The following is a 22,558-nucleotide window of genomic DNA, read 5'->3' as shown; positions in this document are numbered from 1 at the left end:
GATCTCCTGGAGAAAGTACAGAGAAGGGCAGCAAGGTTTGTGATGGGTGATTTTCATCGAACATCGAGTGTTACAGAGATGTTACAGCAGCTCAGGTGGGAAACAATTGAAGAGGGAAGAATCAAGACCAGAACAAGAACCCTTCAGAAGATCATCATGAACCGGTTAGCTATAGATGGGTCAAAATACTTCAAGCCAAAACCAAGCAGGAGCAGAAGGGGACATGAAAACCAGCTTGTTTTACATGAGACTCCTTACACTGACATCATGAAGCAGTCATTTTTCGAGAGGCACTTGCAATTTGGAACAAGTTCCTGTTGTGCCTGTACCCGATTTACGGACGATTTACAGTAAAAGTTTGACCAGCCAACTTAATTTATGACTTGACAGACCCAGCCAGCACTCAAGTCAACCTCCAGTGATACTCCCGTGTGGAAGTGCTATGGAGGAAGTTTCAACGAGGTAACGAGGTAACGAGGACTGCTTGTCATTGGTGAAGTAACCATCATGCACATACCCATGTGTACACATGTAATGTGCACTGCTATTAAAGGTAAATACAGTCATTTTGCCTGCAAAATAAGATTTAAATTTTCACAGCCTTCAAACAAAAAAACAAAAAAACTAAAAGATTTTTTACCAAACATTTTGCAAGTTCAGAAAAAACAGAATAGCCTGTGTATAATAGCAGATTATTCAAGTTTGGTCTATTTTACTTAAAGAATATGATTATGAAGGAAACAGCTTTGAGTCGATTTCAGTAGCAAGATCAGGCTTTTGTTTTAAATCACAACTCACATATATGTGGTATGATCAAGCAAAATCAGTGTGAAGTCGGGTTTATTTAATTTTCAATTTTCTACATGATTGTACAAAGTGTTTGCAAAGGTACAATTTACAGAAAACCCCATTAGTTCCAAAGATATGAATAACTGAAGTGTTTCCAAAACAGTAGACAACTAAAGAAATGTTTCCTTTGTTTGTCTATATCTGGAAATCAATATTTCTGACTTCCGACTGATTTTGCTTGATCACATCACATATATCAAATAGTTATAAATCGACCTTGAGTGTTGGGTGTCAGAATTTAAATGACTGCAAATCCCTTTAACTTTGTAGAGTGCTCAAATTCTTACATCACATGCCACAAAGTGTATATTATCCCTCAAGCAGTCTGATCTCTTTCCATTAAGAGATCAAAATTTGGCGGCCACCTGCAGTATGCTATAAATCCATCGTATGAATACTCCTCCATGGAGTTATCATCAGCATGCACATGAAGAAAGTTCTCGTCTGAATTCCCATTGATTGCCCCAGAAGCCTGTGCACAGATAACCACCAGAACCTTTGGCTTGAAAGTCTCTCCCGGTCAGCACAAAGTCAGGAATCATGTTGGAAAACTGTAGGAGAGAGATAAAAACAGAAAATATGTTTGGTAAGTATAAGTTCTCTACAAATACCTACAATGTTAAGGAGTTAGTGCAAGATCTCCAACAGCAGCCCTAAAGACATTTGACAATGTCTGTGTTCTACAGCCTGTCTCAAAAAAAAATTATGCAAGTGAAAAGCGCCCTTTTTGGCAATTAGAAAATACCGTTGTAACATAATGCTTACATCAACGTCAAGGGCACAGTCTTAGCTCTCAAATACCGTTTGTTCTGTTCAATTTGCTCTTTTTAATCTCGAGATATGTTTAGTTAACAACGAAAGGGTAAAATTACAATTGTGCCACTTTTACTAGAGAATAGGGCTGGTACATGTAAATCAATGATAGCTGATGTTGATGCGTCTAATGCACTCCCCTTCGGGATTAGACGATCAACACCAGCCGCTGTGCATTATTTTTTGTCTAATTTCATTAATTTGTCTAATTTCATGAACTTGTCAAAGTTCATTAACCTATAAGTGTGCAATATTTGTTTGTCTTTTAACATGTCTTGAATAACAAATGAGAACAGTATACCATGGTAAAATCATTGACATGCAGATGTATTTAATTTTACAGCAGAATGTGAAATATTTATTGTTTAATTTGTCGTAAGTGGAAAAAGAAAACCATTATACCTTTATCATGATAAAACATTAAAAACAATTATGTATTGTTGTGTAATTGATGCATTCTTTTGATTTCACGAAGGAACTCTTGATAAACTTGATGCTATCATTGATTTACATGTACAGCCCTCTTCCCTAGTAAAAGTGGCACAATTTGTGATTTTACCCTTTCGTTGTTAAGTAAGCATATCTCAAGATTAAAACAAGCAAATTGAACAGACTAAACGGCATTTGAGAGCTAAGACTATGCCCTTGACGTTGATGTAAGCATTATGTCACAACGGTATTTTCTAATTGTCACAGAGAGCGTTTTTCACTTGCACAATTTTTTTTGAGACAGGCTGTATATTGTACACATCTTAGAATATGACACCTGGGAGCTATTGCAGATGGGCTATTTTTGCATTGACCCATCGATGTGGGCTTCACAGGCATGTATTACCCATTACAATGAATGCTCAAGGCAGCTATTCTACCATCAGCACAACTAGAAATACTCAACAAAAAAAAGAAGATGGGACAAAAAAAGCTGCCTGATGTCAAGTACAGAAGGAAAATGTAGAGAACCAAGAAAAAGAGAGGTTGGGTATGAATGTGCATTGTGTACCAGGTAGACTTATCAGCATGGAAAGATGACTCCAGGCTACAGTACTGAGAGGCAAGTATTAAAGCACTTACAATACTTACCCATCCTCTCAAAATATAAGAGTATGTAGTGATTTGAAAAGTGATATGCATGCAGTTATTTCGCTAATAATTATCATTTTTGAAAAAGCCCCTAAATCTTTAAAAAAGGAAAATGATTTAAATCTACAGCAAGTCCTGTATGTATTTGATTTCATTTTTAGAAAATCATTGCATAGGTATGTGGTTATTTCGCTAATAATTATCATTTTTGAAAAAGCCCCTAAATCTTTAAAAAAGGAAAATGATTTAAATCTACAGCAAGTCCTGTATGTATTTGATTTCATTTTTAGAAAATCATTGCATAGGTATGTGGTTGTTTACTCTCATTTATAGAATAACAATCATTTTGATTCCAGTGTTCTTGAACATAGATAGGTAATCAAGGGCATTTAAAAAACAAACAACTGTGAATAAAATAGAAATACTAATTATCTGCCGAAGGATAAATATTTTTACATCGATTGAACATAATGCAAAAATACATTATTGGCAAGGATGGTACATTATTAAAGTAAGGTATTATACAAACAAGTAATTTTTTGCACACGGAATACCGCTAGCATAGAATATATGTGCCCTGTGTATTTACTGAAAACCAATGCATGAGACATACTTTCCCTACATCACAATATTTTGAAAATGTTGTTGTTATCTTATGTATTTATACATATGTTGTCAAAATGTCAAAGGACATATATTCATCTTTGTTTCTTCACTTTCTTTACACAAAGGATAAAAATAAATCAAAGATATGACTGTAAAATGAATTTAAGTCAAATAATTTAGAAAGAACATGTCAAAATCCAGGTAGTGTTTTTCACATTCCAGATGATGTTACAATGAGTTACAGTAAATCGTTGTTACAAAGGCGTATATAGGTAATGTAACCAGAGAGGCTTAATCGGCTATTCAAGTTGAAATCCACATCCCCTCTGGAAGACACATCCTTAAATCTTCCACACAGGGAGTGTGAACTTCAAATGTGATTACCTGAATGGGTGACACTCTGTGAAAGTCACACCTGTGTGGGAGATTAAGGTCATATTTTCCATATGGGATGTATGGCTTTCAACAGGGACAGCCTGATGTTACTTGAGACTTATGGGACATGTAAAAACACAGAGTGAGAATAACTGGTGATAAGATTGATGGGTAATAATGTATGTCAGGGGCTATGTTCTCTAGCTGCTTAGAGCCAGACTTGTTAAATGTGATGATCAATATGATGACATCCCCGCTGCTGTCACCCGCCAACTAGCACATTTTATGTAGATACATCGATGCTCCTGGGCAAGCTCTGTAATTTGCTGAATTTGGCGCAGTTGTACTTCATGTAGGGCATGCCTGTGTGTCTCCAACTACTACTGTCGTTTCATCTAAGAGACTTTCATGCATATGTATTAATAAAAAATGCGTAAATCCCTACAGCTCTGATTATTATCACACAAAATGAAATCAAATAAAGTTCCTACAGCATCTTTACATATCTGCGTTAATCAAGAGTCCACACTAATGGAGTTGCACAAGAAGTATGAAAATACGAGAAAAGTTGGCAGTGAACTGAATGAGTACTGCTGAATAAAACATGTGTGGTAGGAGGCATGGGGTGAGAAGGTACATACATCTCTACTCACAATAATCAAAAACAGTCACAAGAGAACTTAACAAAATGTAAAATAACATAAAAATTGCAATGTAGGAAAAGAACAAATTAATTGAAGTAACCTATTCAATGTTGTTATGCTTTAAAGTGTCATTTCGTGATCCACAGCATCATCCCCCACTTTTCTCAAAAAACAGTTTAGATTTTTATACCAGTCGAAACCCCTGGCTACATATTTATGTATGAAAAATTTCTTACAGATTAATTTGTTTAACAAAAACATTGTGAAATTTGAATTAGGTTTTTTGGTACACCAGAACAAAATTACAACACATTGTCTATCGAACATTGTAATACACATAATCTTACATACGCAAAATCGGAATCAACTGAAATTTTGGGAATAAGCTTTTTTTGTGGATCTCTACAGACAAATGTCACAGATGATGCTAGGATCATGAAATACTCCTTTAATTCTGCTGCTGTATATAAATAGACAAATATTGGGATATATAATAATGCGAGCCTTATCACTATCAGTCACTGTGGGATCTCAAGGTGCTGTTGTGAAGAGTATTAATGCTCTGCGTGCTAGCCATGCGCTTCAACGGAAGTTTTGAAATATTTTCTCAAAATATCAAGAGCTATCTTAAGAACTACTGCACTGAACCAATACTAGGCTTGTTTGTTATGGTAATAAAAATTTACATTTATGAAATTTTTGAATTTTTAAATTTTTTTGGAAACATGTCGTCTGCAGTCGACACCCGCGTGAAAAGAGTTAATACTATTATGCAGTGCAGCCAAAACACAATGTGGAAAACCAGACAAGCCACACACTCATAGGAATATGGAAATATGTCTGATTTAGAATGTCGACGGCAAACCAAACTATCCAGGGAAAAAGCTGTGAGGACAGTCATGGATCAGCAACCATGCTGGTGTTGCAGGGGATCCAACTAAGGTTGCATTGGTGAGATGCAAGTGCTATAACAACTGCATCAACACATATACTTATAAGCATAAACTATAGTCAAAAACAAAATGCTAAATAAATATCTGATATTCCATTTAAAATTTATGACACTCCCCCTGTGGAAGATTTTGGAAATACCTTTCTACAAGGGGAGTTTGTTTTTCATATTTAATTAGTCAGGGTTCATCATTTTGTAACCCCATACTCCTACTTACCTATATCTTCCACAACTGGAGTGAGTATTTTAAATGGAAGTTACTCAAATGTCTATTCTATTTGAAATTCATACTCCCTCTGTGGAAGAAGTTTGCTAAATCTTTCACAGGGGTAGTGTGGATTTCAACTGGAATAGCCCAATTTCAGTAAACTGTGGTCAAACACTTGCCCTGATTTGCATGTTTTTTACCACACTGCACATAATATCTGAATCACTTGAAACTAGGAATTATAATAGTGTTGCCTCAATGCTTCTCTTCCTCGTATCCCTCCCCTTCCCAAAAATCAATGTTGGGAGAATATATGGTAATGAGCATATCATGCACATTGGATTGGGGTCAAAGGAGGACTATTTCCAATTAGGCCTCTAAAAGTTTTCAAACAATTTTTTCTGAGATTGAAAGGGATTTCCCCATATTTTGTCATATTTACAAAATGTATTGCTCAAAGTATCACCACAACCACACAAAATGTGATTTGCATCTTGAATAGATGATGTTATTTCTATTTAGTAGCATCATCCATACATCTTTCCTACTCTGCCCAGAACAGATGTCTTCAAACATTTTTTTCTTCTGAGATTCTAAGAGATTATAAGTTTACAGACAGACATGACTGCCATTTTCTGCTTTGCCCAACAAACTTCTATGTCTCCATCTTGCCATACTTATAAAAGGTATTGCTCAAAGTATCACCACAACCACACAAATGTGATTTTAGATGATGTTCTAACTGGCAGCATCATCCCTACATCTTTCCTAACCACCACCCCCACATTACATAGTGACAGACCCCTCATGATTTTGATATCCCATATCAAAATAGAAGTAATTTTCAACCTTAAACAGGTGGATGGGTAGATAACAACGGTCATCTCCAATCAATAAGGAAACACCAAGTGATACAATAAAGACTAGACCATGCATCCTTGTTTAACAGAAACATGCAAAGATTGATCACACAATGTATGCCAGCAATGGTGTGTTATCTGCTTGAGGAGTCAGGCTTGCTAAATGTGATGATCAATTTGATAACACTGCATGCCTTCACACTGGAAATAGTGTCCTCCTAGCTTAAATGGGGAAATTACATGTTTGCTTCAAGCTGATTACTATCCGTATTGGATGTGAGTGTACTACAGGTATCATGATCATGCCTAATAAGTAAAGGAATGCGTATCTATGTGTCTATGTGAGATGATATCTCATCACAAAATGCGATATGCCCCAAATATATGAAAATATATGAAAATTGAGATAACACTGCCAAACAATTGTCGAGAGCTTGCTCGATTACGTAAGAACAAGATTTCACCAACTCGCAATATATCCAACAGTAAGAAGGTGCACAAGTTATTTCTTTTTTGCAAAATGCGATAAACACCATGTCCATTTAACATAATTTGGTCTTTTTCTCAAATGGTTTATCACATTTTGTGATGAAAACTTCATATATCTATACCTTTTTAAAACTGTATGTGGCCCAACTTGTTCATCTTTTGTGACAGTGTGTGTCACCAACTTATGCAAGTCTACGGCTAAAATAGTCTGCTATTGAATTTTGTGCACATTTCACGTACACAAAAAGCCTCAGTAAAACCAAACAAAATATGCTCGTTCCCTGACCCCCCCTAAAGTCCCAACTTATGCTCCCGTAAATTCACATAACCTCCTACCGGTCATACATTATGCAAAGCACACTGCACCCAACTGCATGCACAACATTATATATCACTCCACACTGTTATGCATCTTTTGAACTTACAAAAGGTACATTCATAACTGGTACCTTAATTCTTTTTCGCACTGTACTAACAACCCAATCATCTGCCAATGTATACGTCATCACGGGCCTGCACCCTTGTAGGACTGGGCACCCAGGCGGAGTGACTCTAATTGACCTTTTCGATAAATCCCATAAGCCTTTACGAGTACACCTGAGAACTTGTCATTTGACGTCACACCGATCAGCGCCGATACGCACATCATTTATCGAACATCGTTACTGCGCATTGCAAGTCGGTGTGACGTCAAATGACGAGTTCTCAGGTATACTCGCAAAGGCTTATGGGATTTACCGAAAAGGTCAATAGCTTAAAATAAGCTGATGATGCATCCACATCCACGCACATCAGTATAAACATGCAGAAGAACACACCCCAGTATCCATTCACTATTCCATAAACTTGTTTCCTACCTATCACTATTTGTTTTCCTTCGAAAAAGGGATGTCACGTAACTTCCTCAAAAGCGTCAACCTGCTCCATTTCAAAGAAAACCCTTTTAACAGAGGCAAACTTGAATGGATGAATAAGGTCATTGGCAAACGGAAGAAAGGAAACAATTTATTAGGCCTGTTGAACTTCACATGGATATTTTTATCAGAAAAATAATAAATAACTCAAAGTGCTGTTTTTCATTCAACCTCAAAATAGGTTCATAAAATGCGCATCCTTGACCAAAATTCTTGGTTGCCAAGAAGTATGCCATGTTTTCAACATATATATGACGTATCTTTCTATTCGTACAAAGTCAGAATGCTGTTACAAATCTATGATTTTAATATGAAAATATCACTTAAAATATATGAAAAGAGAGCATGGTACAGTGTACACCAACTTGGATGTGGGAAAACAAGTAAAACACACAACGGTATGCAGAGGGGGAATACAAACAACTAGTGTAGGCACAAAAGTAAAAGTTATATAGCGAAAAATTACCAATTCCACCGCCCACAGAAGTGTTAAATTGAAAAAACAAACAGGAATACACATATATAAGTGATGAAAACCACTATGCACATAGGCAAACAAACTGAGCAAACTTCAATCAAAACCAAAATTTTCATTGGTGTAATAAACCCTGGGTTTTGTTGAAAAAAGGGTTTCATTGTCCTGTAGATCAATAAAAGGTGGAGCCATGCGTGTTGTGCCATCAGGCCAACACCCGTTCTGCATCCATGCCCTGTGTTGAGTCGCGTGCCAATAGCCAATCACAGGCAGCGGTGTTGGGGGCGTGGCTGTTCTCTCAGAAATTATTGCAGGGAAAATTCATAAGCTGATACCATCCGAAGAGGTCAGGACAATTTTAAAAACCCACCCACCACTCCCTTTATGAAAAAATATGATACTAAATGGCATTGTTTCTTTTGCTTTTTCCATTTCGTCCAATATATGAATCAAAATGGAGATACATTGCTGCATTTGGGCAAGTCATTGGGAATGTTCTCTCATACTTAATATTTAATGTCCATTCCAAATTAAGCTGTTTGGAAATTAATTTGGGTCGTCCCACTTCATGACAAAAGGCTAACTTTATAGTTAAATGCCTGTTCCAAATTAGGCTGTTTGGAAATTGAATTGGATTGTCCTAATTCCGAAAAATGAATAATTGTTTTATATTTAAATGTCTGTTCCAAATTAAGCTGTTTGGATATTGAATTGGGTTGTCCCAATTCGGATATGAGTAATTGATGTAGCTGTAATGATGCAATAATTAATGAATTGGATATCCATTGCTTAAATGAGTAATTGTTAGGTCCTAGTCAAATTCAAATTATGCTGGTTATAGGACAGGTATCAGATGTTGTAGCTGTCTGATACATTTGAATTAATATCTACGATATGTAAGAATCTCAGATGATATAGCTGTCTGAGGTAATATTAAATTAAGTATGAAGAACACAGTTGACACTTGATCAACTGTGTAAAAGAAAGGAAACAAAAGATTCGGATGGTAAAGATCCAGCTCCATAGGACAATTATACAAAATCATTATTCTTGACTAGCTAAAGAATCACACACAAAGATTTAGTAAGCTAATGTTTCAAGGTATATTATTTTGCTGGTTTGATGATAAATTGGGGAAATTGACAAAACATAAGTAGTACCAGAATTCTACATTTTTGAAAATGTACATACTAAATTCAATAGATCTTCTATTAAATAACGCCTAAATATAGCTTAATTGAATAAGCCAGTCAAGATCTAAAAAAAAAACCTTCTTAAAATATTATGATATGGTAGTCTGTATCTTCCACACAGGAAAACAAAAGAAGCCTGACTACTGACTGTGCATTTTGTATTGTTCAGTCTCACCACCACAGGATTGAGTTACATTGAATAATTAAATTTGATTAAATTTTAAAGTTCACGGATCCAAAAAAAGAACTATACACTGCTTAGGTAGCAAGCATCCCAGTACCGCATCCCCTATCCATGATCAGAGTATTTGCATTAAGATTGGGCTACAAAAAACAGGGTTGTTTCCCGTACGCTATGTGCACAATGTTTAAGAGCAATTTTACCACATTGGTTTTTTATTTGAATAATAATAAGGCAAATATCCGGTAAAAAATGAACAGCACAATTTTTCAACAGAGTTTATTCTCACATTTTGTTTTACAAGCAATATCCACGAAAATCAATTGATACATTTCCTAAAACGTATCTAACCTTCTCTGCAGTGATTTGACATGAAATATTTGTGGTGATTTGAAGCCGCATTCCACCAGATGCAGATACAGTAGGGTATTTAGCAATGGGCTATTCTATTTAAAATCCACACTACCCCTGTGGAAGATTTTGGAAATATCTTCCACAGAGGGAGTATGAAGTTTGGATTGAATGAACACATTAGGCAGCTTCACTTATATCTCCTACACCCTCTGATAAAGATTCAACCCGAATCTTCTACAGAGGGAGGGTGGGTTTAAAATGGAACTGCCTAATGTGTTCATTCCATTTGAAATTCATACTCCCCCCTGTGGAAGATACTTCCAAAATCTTCCACAGGGGGAGTATGGATTTTAAATGGAATAGCCCAATGAAGTAACTTGATATTTAGTAATGAAGTTTGTGTACTAACAGATCCTTGGACTGATCATGTGGAACTAGTTTCAAACAGGGTTGCCAAACCCGCGATTTCATAGCCCAATTGGGCGACTTTTAAAGATTTTCCCTGCGACTTTTAACAATTTCCTGTCCCATAGAAACCAATGGTTAAGAAAAAATTTGGGCGACTTTTCAACATTGGCTCCTGCGACTTCCGATAGTTTCCTGCCCCATAGAAACCAATGGTAAAGATAAAAAATTGGGTGACTTTTCGATTATTTGACCCACGATTTGGGCTGAAATCTTTTGGCAACCCTGGTTTCAAATAAATTTGCAACTGGCAATAGCTGGATCCAGTAAGGACAAACAACAGACTAATAACACAGGCTGGGTGCCCCTTCAGTGGGGGTGGGGGAAGGTGACACACCCGGTGACACATAGGTTACCTCCAACCAAATCCTTCTCAGAGTGATGTTTCATTTTCAGCGGGCATTTTCATTTGTGGGATGTTTCATTTTACCCAGTATCCGCCATTGTAATGTACAACCTCATATTATACTAGACAGTATAGCAAAGTACAGGGCACACAAGAAGACATAAATGTCATTAAACACATGAATCATACAAACATAATTACAGTATAAATTTAGCATGAATAATTATGACAATGGAAACATATTTAGCTTGCATTACATTTCAATTATTGATGTTTAGTTGCTAATTAAATTGCATTAACATAATATGCCAATACTGTCTGCTACAATGCAAAATGTATCATATATTTTTAAACGTTTCAACCACGGTTGATTGATGTGATCATTCTAACAAAACATTATATATAATGTTCAATTCTAAACCTGAACAATACCAGCATCTATCACACTAATATATTTTTAGCTATTTTTAACATAGATCTTTGTGTCTTTATCAAATTATTCATCAATTTTTGCTATTATGCTATTACTTTTTATTATATAAACATATAAACTGTACATTTGTTTGCAAATTGAGGGCGCTATTTACATATATTTTAAATTTAAATTCACAAAATAATACGAGTTATTCCTTACATTTCATGATAAAAAGTTTTTTGAAAATTCTCTTGCCATTTGTTGTCTTTTTTCTGATGTTCTAATACCATTATATAAGTGTCTACTCCCAGTAAAGCTGCAAACAAGATTTGCGATAAATAGCGCCATCATTGTTCAACTTCACTTAAAAATGACTACATTTTACATGCCATCAAACAACCGTGCCAACATTGTAAGCTTTCATTTGATGTGCATAAATAATTGCTGGGCTCTCTTGTTGTCGAGATACAAATTGGTAAAATTTGTCCAAATTAAAAGCCATAATTTTGAAAATGATGTCATGATATATGCCCGGGATATATGCTTGCAAGTAGTGGTGGTCCGGTTTAATTACCTGTTTCTTTCAAACAAATAAGTATTCAGAGAGGTAAAATGCAATCTCTTGGAAGTCCCTTTTAAGCCAATTTCAAAAACTGCATGGACAATAACAAAGAGCAGTAATGTAAGACCCAAAGGCTGACTGGACAATGACGAGTATGTTACAATAACATTACAACATCAATAGGGTGTGTTCACTCTCAATAACATGCATGTGTTATAATCACATTACACAACAGGGTGGGTCCCCTCTATGTTGTTGGCTTATAATGATCATTTCATCCACAAATGATTAAAAAGCAAGGTAAAGAGTTTCCCACAGAACAAAACATGCCGGGATAATGAATGTTTTGAGTCATCCAGTAGTATAAAATAGACAATAATATTAATCAAATTATGGACTCACCAACGATATTTTAGTATTAACATCGTGACCCATTCACCAGGTCTTCATCAGACTGCGCAGAGACTTGACTGATGGTTTGGTCATGTGATGGTAATCAGCGAGGAAGTAGTTTCATGGTGGAGAATACAGCGAGGAAGATAGCAAATCATTGGAACCACTTGCGATTTCCAGTTATCACACGCCTGGGACCTCACCATGAAACTACTTCCATACTGATTACTATCACATGACCAAACCATCACCATCAGTCAAGTCCCTGCATAGTCTGATGAAGATCCGGTGAACGGGTCGCAACGTTACTAAAATTATCGTTGGTGAGTCCAGAACTTGATTCATATTATTGTCTACAACATGCTGGGGTTTGAATCTATGACCTCGAACCTGCTGAAGTTTGAACCTATGACCTTGAGCCTGCTGAAGATTGAACCTATGACCTCGCGCTACCTTCATTTGTTGAAACTTCTGTGCCTTTCCAACTTTGTCAATCTGCAACGTATATCTAAATGATATGACCTTGAATCACTGACATAGACATAAGCAGTGGGTGAATTTCTATTAAACTTGTTTTACACATTGCGATTAATTCAACTACCAACTCCCTAGTCAGTCCATCAAAGTGCCAAATATGGAACATTTGAGTATTGCATAATAATATCTGCTCAAGACAATGGCTGCACTGCACCATACAATATGCCAACCAGAATGGGATAACAATTGAAATGGCAGCCACAAGATGACAGAGAGACAGGACTCCCACAACCTTTACCAACCATAAGATGACAGAGGTACAGGTTTCTAAATCATATCCACATCTTTCACCTACCATAAGATGACAGGTCTCTAGATCAAATCCACAACCTTTACCAACCGTAAGATGACAGAGGTACAGGTCTCTAGATCAAATCCGCAACCTTTACCTACCATAAGATGACAGAGGTACTTGCCTCTGGATTAAATCCACATTTACCTACCATAAGATGACAGAGAGACAGGTCTCTAGATCAAATCCACAACCTTTACCAACCGTAAGATGACAGAGGGATGGGTATCTAGATCAAATTCACAACCTTTACTAACCATAACATGATGGGTCTCTAGATCAAATCAGCAACTTTTACCTACCATAAGATGACAGAGGTACATCCAATCTAATTAGCATCTCCAACAATTTTCAAGATGGCAGCCTCCAAGCATATCAAAAGTGTTTATTGGAGCTCAAGTTGAGTGCTTATCTAGTGTTCAATAAATCTTAATGTATGACCCTCCGTATGTTGTGCCCTGTTGCTTCAGCAAGCCTCAAATTTGTTCAGCAGAAAAAATTATTTGGCTTTTGTTACTGCGCATGTCAATAAAGTCCCAACTCATGCTTATATAAATTCACATACGCGTGCGGCAGTCATGCATTATGCAATGCACAACTAGCGTAAGCACTGCGCTCCAACTTTGTGAATTGTACACGCCATTCTAATCAATACACAGTGTTATGAGTCCGCCTTATATAAGCAGAACAAACTTTAGTTGGTCCCATTACGTAATTGGGCTATTCCATTTATAATCCATATATTACCCCTGTGGAAGATTTTGGAAATATCTTCCACAGAGGGAGTATAATTTCAAATGGAATGAACATTTTGCAGCTCCATTTGAAACTCACCTCCTCTCTAGAAGATTCAGGTTGAATCTTTCTGAGAGGGTGTGTGAAATTCAAACGGAGCAGCCTAATGTGCTCATTCCATTTGAAAATCATATTACCTATGTGGCAGATATTTCCAAAATCTTCCACAGGGGTAGTATGGATTATAAATGGAATAGCCCATTGCAAGGTGACCATCCATCATAAGTGGCCATTTAAGACAGCCTTGCATTCACCAAAAGATCAACACACACAATTACCACATCTTAATGTCTTTATTTTTCTTCAGGGCTGTAGTAAGCTCGAAAATATTGGGGCTGCCGCCCGTTATGTATAGCAGCTTTTAACAGTAATGAAATAATATATTCCATAAAATTTCATAATAGGTTTCATTCCTTATCATTTATTTACTGATTCTAATATTAACCATTTTAGTGAACACAAAAACACATTTTAGTGAACACAAAAATGCTTCTGTAAATGATGAATCGATGATAAGGACTCTTATGCCGCCACCAAAAATAAATGTATAATTATATCATTATTATTAAAGTGATTGGAATTTAAATAAAATATTGAATTTCCTCCCAAATACATACATACCCACCCTACCTACATATATATTGTGTTTTTTATAGCACCATTTCATCAAGATCACATTGTAATTAAACCTATTAAGGATTTAAGACTCATAATCGGAAGGTTGTGGATTCGAGCCCTGGCAACGCCATCATGTTGTGCCCTTGAGTCTCAATTACTCCTCTCCACCCAGGTGTATAAATGGGTACCAACATTCTTAAATGCTGGAAAGGTAACAGACTCACTGTTTAGGAGGTGTAGCGATCCCCCTATAGCAACATTACATGGAGGAGTCTGGCCCAATCGCCAATGAAAGAGAGACAGGCACTCTGATCACTGTTTATACAGGATCATCTCCTTTACTTTACATCGCTGCTATTTATATGGATATCAAAATCAGAACTCACTTATAATTCTTCCTCAAGAATGGTAACATTAAACTTTAGAGTGCATGTCATAAGTAGTAATTATGACAGTGCTTGGGACATATTGGGATAGTCAGTGGTACCATCATGTTGTGCCCTTGAGTAGGGCACTTTATCTCAATTACTCCTCTCCACCCAGGTGTATAAATGGGTACCAACATTCTTAAATGCTGGGAAGGTAACAGACTCGCTGTGGAGGAGGTGTAGCGATCCCCCTATAGCAACATTACATGGAGGAGTCTGGCCCAATCGCCAATGAAAGAGAGACCGGCACTCTGATCACTGTTTATACATGATCATCTCCTTTACTTTACATCGCTGCTATTTATATGGATATCAGAATCAGAACTCACTTCTTCCTCAAGAATGGTAACCTTAAACTTTACAGTGCCCATCATAAGTAGTAATTATCACAGTGCTTGGGACATATTGGGATAGTCAGTGGTACTTATGACGGAGAGCTACATGCACTGAATGCAGTGTTCGAAATATGCCTCAAAAAGTTACAGGCCAGCCGGGCTTGACCTTAAAAGTTACCGCCAGCCGGGCCGGGCAACTAGATGTCAGTCAGAAAAGTTACCGCCAGGCCAAAAAGTTACAGGCCAATGGCCGGCTGACCGGCCCTATTTCGAACGCTGACTGAATGGCTCCCTGTACACATCACCCCTCCTCCATATTTGTTGGAAAATTTTAAAATCTTGACTTTGATCAAGCATTCAACCCTCTAGCCTCAAATTGTTAATTATGCCACTGTGTTCAACCACAAGAAATTACAACAAGCCTTAGACCATCCTTCATATCATACCTCCTAATATTGGTTTGTTTAATCATTTATAACAAATATGTCACAGGTATACACCACTAGATAGACATCATAAAGGTTAACTATCCTACCACTGCACTGTTAATAAAAGAAATATTACATTAATTGTATAAGCCAATATTCAAATTGTTGATTTATATCCCATATGTGTACTAATGCGTACTATCTTCCTTCAATAATAAGCTTTCCTGATGGCAATGTAGCAAAAAACATATTCCAACTCGCAGCAAATTGTGACAAAAATAAGCATAGGATGTCAACATGTACGTTATGCGGCGGCAATGGAAATTTAGTATCTAAATTGTAACTAGACACTGCAAAGTATTGGAATATAAATAGCATGTAATGATTGCAACCAGACACCTATGTTTGCCTGTCTGGAAAATATAGAATAGATTTGTAACTCAAGGCAGCACTTCAAAAGTGTTCACATCTACCTAGGGGAACCAGAGATGCACGTTCCATCACTCAGAGAAATCTGATGTGAAGCATATATTTGTTTTATCAAGTATAGATCTGTAAGAGGGATGGTAATTGAAGAGTACAATGAGAAGACTGATTAATGGTGTTATTATGTTTGGTATCATCCTCCTAGTCGTCCTCGTCCTTCTCCTCATCTTCCGTCTACTCCTCTTTGTCATCATCATCATCCTCATCACCACTATCATCATCATCATCATCATCATCATCATCATCATCATCATCATCAACAACATCAACATCATCATCATCATCATCATCATCTTCATCATCATCAACATCAACATCAACATCATCATCAACAGCATCATCATCATCATTATCATTATCATCATCATCAACACCATCAGCATCATCATCATCAACACCATCAGCATCATCATCATCAACATCATCATCATCAACACCATCATCACAATCATCATCATCAAGGTCATTGTCATCATTTTCAACATCATCATCAGCGGTACTACCACCACCAATTTATATAACATGCATATTTTTGCATCAAGTCACATTTTTAAAGCGTCAACTTGATTAAGTACAAAATAAAGCAACTTAAAAAAGCTGAAATTTTCATAATGTTAATTCTCTTGTGTACAAATGTCTACGTGTTGGCTGTATTTTTTACCCCGACTGCAACATTCATAAGACTCTGCTCCACTAAAAATCTTATCTAAACATTTGAAGTGTTTTTATTTGGAGCAGCATATATACCCATTAAAGCTCAATAAAGCAGTGCAGTGAAAAATAGATTTAAGAGTACTTGTTTTCGTGGATGGTATTTATTTTCTTTATGGTGGCTTTCTCAACTTCTGATCACTAAAATAGTAATATTTCCCAATATTCTGAGATTTAGGGATCTTTGTTTTCTTATTTTAGGGGTACCATTTTACAGTCAGAAAAGAAGATGCTGATTTAGTGTTGTGCAATCTAAGCTTTGGTTTAAGCCCAATTTTTGGTGGGAGAGCTGACAAGTCTATTATTGGACATATCTGCCTAGCATGTAGAATGTCATAGATTCAATTCACATTTTGGCACATTTTCTGATTTTAGAAATCTGGCATATGTGCTGGCACTTGTTAAAGCCATTATGTACGGTCTTATAATACGGAATTGGTTAATTTTTTCCAAACCTGATTTTTTGTTGTTGCACATTTGTAATGTTTACTCATGTCCCAACTTGCACCTAAATGGAATCAGCCAAATGAGTTGTGTTTGTCAGTCAACAAAGCAAAGTACGACATAAAAACATAGAACTGCATGTTAAATGGCCAAAATAACCAGTGGGGTTTCTTTCACTTTACCTAATTATTTCAGATAAAATGGACAGAAACCCTTAATGACAGTGTTTACTAGTATTATTTCAGCATTTTGAGTATAGCATAACAAATTAAATTAAATTTGAAGGAAACCATACATTATACAACAAATTTTTACTAAGCAAGTACTCAAATATATCCCTTCCTATTAACTGCACACACTGCATCGACAATGCTGGTGTGAACATGGCATAATGGTTAATGTATTCCCATTTGAAGTATGAGATCCTGGGTTCAATTCCCAGTGGTAATGACTTGCTGGAAAATTGAATTGGGAAATAGTATAAATTTCGTTAGCAACATAATATAGATTAAATTATTCAGACAGATCTCCCAATGGTTCATTCAGAAATGGGCAAATGAACCATGAGAGTATGCTTGTACTTGGTACTTAGGAGGGGATGTTAAGCTATCTATATTGTGTACAGAGAGCAATACAGAAATGGGTGAATGAACCATGAGAGTATGCATGTACTCAGTCCTTAGGAGGGGATGTTAAGCTATCTATATTGTGTCCAGAGAGCAATACCTGCACATGTACATTAAGTTAGTTTCAAAAAGATTAGGGTGATGTTTGGCTATTCATAATTAAAGTAGTGACATGATGTGAAAGTTGAAATTCTGAAGATATGGATCCAATTCTGATCTTTTTCACAACCGTGGATAACCCAAGAAAACTTCTCTTCAAGCTTATTTTCATTATACACCTGGGTGGAGGGGAGCTTACTCAAGGGTACAACACGATAGTATAGCCAGGGCTCGAACCTGCAACCTTTCGATTATGAGTCAGAACCTGTTCTGCTCGGCCACCATATTTTCAAAGTAAATCAAACAAAACAAACTAATCAGATCAATCCCAAACATCCAAAAATACACTACAGCATCAATGTTTCCAAATTAAAGTACAGCCTAGCCTCACAGACAAACAAGCAAAAAAAAACCAACCAATATACCCGGTATCATCTATTATTGCTTCAATACACTGCAAGCAAGCAACATCACAAGTCAATAACTCTGTCTTTTCCACAGACTCCCATTTCTCAGACACCATTGTAGCTGTCGTCATTATGGTGCCCTGATAATCAGGTCAGAGTGACTTGCAACAGCAAGAAGGCCCCCATAATTATGTGTAAGTTAGAAAGGCCTGATGAAATATTATAGGAAAGTTAAATCATCTTCTCAATAATGTATGCTAGCTAGTGCACCTGGTCCTAGCTGACTCTTTGTTTTTCCTCAGAGTAAGGGGCCTCAAATCAAATGACCATACAAGGATACACTGCAATTGGGTCCCTTACAAAAATGGCTCACTCCCACTCGAACAATATTTTTAAAATACTAAACTTTCACCTACTGGAGCCTAATTTTGTTTATATAATTTTGTTTATTCTTTTTTAGCCAAAATCTGTGCATCAGGTATAAAAATGGGTCCAGATTTGTTGGAAAATTGGTAAAAATATGGGTTCAAATATACAGGGTGTCCCAGAATGATTTATACCGTGTTTGAACAAAATATCAAAAATATATAGTCAACAGTGTATCTAATTTTAATAAGTGCAATACAATGCCACACATGTCTCCTACTTATTCTGTGACTTTCATGGAAATAGCTTGATTCGTTTTGGCGTGACATTGCTATTACTGAAAATGGACGAAAACTGCACGTGTGTAATTTACAGTGCAAATGCATCATAACACATGGATCCTTTATCATATTATATTCAATATATTGGAGAAATCCTACATTCTTTGATAGGAAATACACCAAATTTGGCACAGATGTAGAGCTTAAAATGCTAAATAATTCTTGATATGGGATTAAGTGAAACATTTCAATATGACATCAGATATTTCGGTTGAAAAACATACTTTTTATGTGATTTTTACCACAATTTTTACCCAAAAATGTCATTATTACAGAGGATATAACTTCCTCAAGTATCCTCCGCAGTAAATTTTAATCTTCTTTGTTACGTAGCTGTGGGTTTGTCCATATACTGTGGACATATATGCATGCTGTGACACTAAGGACGAACCTTCTCTTTACTTATATGAACAATCCATATCTGCCGGCATTTCAAATGATGAAACTCACACACCTCAATAATAGTCTTCAAAACTGCCGCCAAAGAAATAATAGTTTAAGGTCACTCAAGCGTAGCAAATACTTTATTCCACACAATGATTGCTTCGTAACATCATGAATAAACGATAGATATCGACTATTTAGTAGAAGTATGAACAGGACACATCAATATACTACATAACATTACTTTGTGCTGAACGGTTAGTAATTTTACAGATTTTCAAAATAGGTTGCTTTGTCAAAACTTGTAATTCACCATTTTTACGCAATCCTCTCTAACTTCTACTAGAAACGTCCAATTTTTAAAATCTAAAAAATCTGAGAAAGCTAAATATATGTAGAACTTATAATGCAAAGCAATATGACCAATATAAATGCCGTTTATACCTTAAAAATTCCATCTTTCTCGGTATAAATCATTCTGGGACACCCTGTATATGAGTGAATGAAATAGGATTAAATTGCTACACTGACTTACATATTTGAGATTCTCAGAGGTACATCCACATCAATACTAGAGTACCTCCCCAAGATTTGTATACAGCAAACCCATCGACCTAATTACCTGACCTGGACCTCGGGCTGTTCTCTCTGCTTTAAACTGATATTTGGATTTGGTATTAATACAATTAAAAATTGTTTCCTCACTTTTTTTTCTTCGTCTTTATAGTATATAGTCCACAGTTGTGATACAAGAACATAATCAAAGAGTATGCCTGGCAGCATAGAAAAGCAGTGATGCAGTTTCTTTTGAGTACAGCCGACAACGACACAACATGATGAGCATTATACCGAGTCTTTGAAACCTTATCTTCTTTGCGTTTCTATTATATATTAACACAACCCTAGCCGGGTTTCCCTATAACTCTATACATTGGCTATGAACTTCTATTATCTAGTGTTACATGGAGAGGCGGCTGGCCATATGGGTCCAGTTATGTTTTTCTACTGATGGCAAAAATAAATTTTCAGTATAATCAACAACAAAATAGAAACATTGTCAATACTCTTCCCATGGAAACACCATTATTTAACCAATTTTCAAGCTACTTTTTCTCTACCATCAATATTTGTAAGATACCACAATAAAATGAGGTTTCTGTGAATTTTATTCCACAGCTTCTTATATTTTAATCATTCCCTTTCAATAGTTTTAAAATTTAATTTTGACACATATTTATACAAAACATTTGGTTTGTTTTCAAGCTGATTCTTTTTTAAATCTCTGCCATATTAGTGACGAAACCCCCAGGACAAACCACAATAAAATGAGGTTTCTGTCAAAAAATATGGTGCCTTGATTCTGATAATGTTATTCCACAGCTTATTATTTTTTAATCATTCCCTTTCAATAGCTTCAAAATTTAATATTGAAACATATAATAAACAAAGCATTTGGTCTGACACATATAATATACAAAACATTTGGTCTGTTTTCAAGCTGATTCTTTTTTAAAATCTCTAACATGAATATTCATGATGAAACCACAATAAAATGAGGTTTCTGCCAAAAAATATGGTGCCTTGATTCTGTGAATGTTATTCCACAGCTTCTTATTTTTTAATAATTCCATTTCAATAGCTTCAAAACTAAAATAATTTTAATATTGACACATATTTAAATACAAAACATTTGGTCCAATTCTTTTATAAATCTTTACCATCAATATTTGTGACGAAACCACAATAAAATGAGGTTTCTGCCCAAAAATATGGTGCCTTGATTCTGTGAATTTGATTCCACAGCTTCTTATATTTTAATAATTCCATTTCAATACCTTTAAAATTTAATATTGACACAATCATATTTATACAAAACATTTGGTCCAATTCTTTTTTAAACCTCTACCATCAATATTTGTGACAAACCCACAATAAAATGAGGTTTCTGTCAAAAAATATGGTGCCTTGATTCTGTGAATGTTATTCCACAGCTTCTTATATTTTGATCATTCCATTTGAAAAGATTCAAAATTTAATAATTTTAATAGAGCTAGTGACACATATTTATACAAAACAATTGGTATGATTCTGTGAAAAAAAATACATTGCTGCTAGAGCAAATGTGTAAAATTAGGTTGATATAATTATATGTACATGCAACAAGAGGTTTTTCAGAAAGAAACACCCATATATTTCTACAATCTGAACATTTGATCTGACAAAAAAAAAGGGTTAAGGGCTCAGATAGCAATGTTTGCAGTTTGCACAGTATTTTTATAGGACCTAGTAAGAGCACATCAGACACACCAAATTGAATTCTGAATACGAGGAATATCCTTCTGATATCAAATCATTCTGATTTTTGACATTTGCGATATAATACAAATTCTATGACAAAAATACCTCAATTATTTAGATATTTTTGGGGAAAATGTCTATCTTCAATACGAAACATCAAAATTTTCATATGGACGGCTTTTCCTCCGAACTACATACACTTTTAAGTACATATCATTAGATTATAAAGTTTACTTCAATGACTGTTAAAATATAAAAATATAAATTTTTAATAATTTGCCATAAAATTTGTATTATATTATAAATGTCAAAAAATCAAAATTATTCAATATCATCAGGACATTCCTCATATTCAGAATGCAATTTGGTGTGTCTGATGTGCTCTGAGGTCCCACAAAAAATACTATGACCGACCCATTAAATGAGTATAGCCTGTTAATGTCCCACACCCAAAATGTCAGACACAGTTTACAATATTTTGACAGAATATGTAAGATTAAAAAACCTGAGCTTGCTCCATGAATTCCACTCCAAACTGCTTTCTTCATATATTCTTTAAGTGAAATAGAGTATTTTCCAATAAACGGCATGTATGCCATTTATTCCGCCGTGCCTTTAGTATATAAGGCTGCCAGCATACATAGGCAGTTCTTGTTTAGATGTTATTCACCTTTCTCCTTGTTTAGTTTTCATTTAAGGGACATACACTCATTTTACTGGCAAAATGACTGTATGTCTGTTTATTGAATATTAGCATGTTATTGTGGATATGCCTTGAATGAATAATTT

General features: G+C 35.6%; 1 protein-coding gene across 1 annotated transcript in view; it reads right to left on the bottom strand.

Moving 5' to 3' along the window:
* Positions 1–481: 481 nt before the first annotated feature.
* Positions 482–22,558, bottom strand: part of LOC140152212 (uncharacterized) — a 194,699-nt gene continuing 172,622 nt past the window's right edge. Inside the window, exon 20 of the mRNA XM_072174511.1 lies at positions 482–1,400. Coding sequence (XP_072030612.1) covers positions 1,266–1,400 — 135 coding nt within the window. The 3' untranslated portion in view covers positions 482–1,265. The remainder of the gene's footprint in view (positions 1,401–22,558) is intronic.

The sequence above is a fragment of the Amphiura filiformis genome, chromosome 5, assembly GCF_039555335.1.
Source record: "Amphiura filiformis chromosome 5, Afil_fr2py, whole genome shotgun sequence".
Lineage (NCBI taxonomy): Eukaryota > Metazoa > Echinodermata > Ophiuroidea > Amphilepidida > Amphiuridae > Amphiura > Amphiura filiformis.
This window is presented reverse-complemented; position numbering and strand designations above follow the sequence as displayed.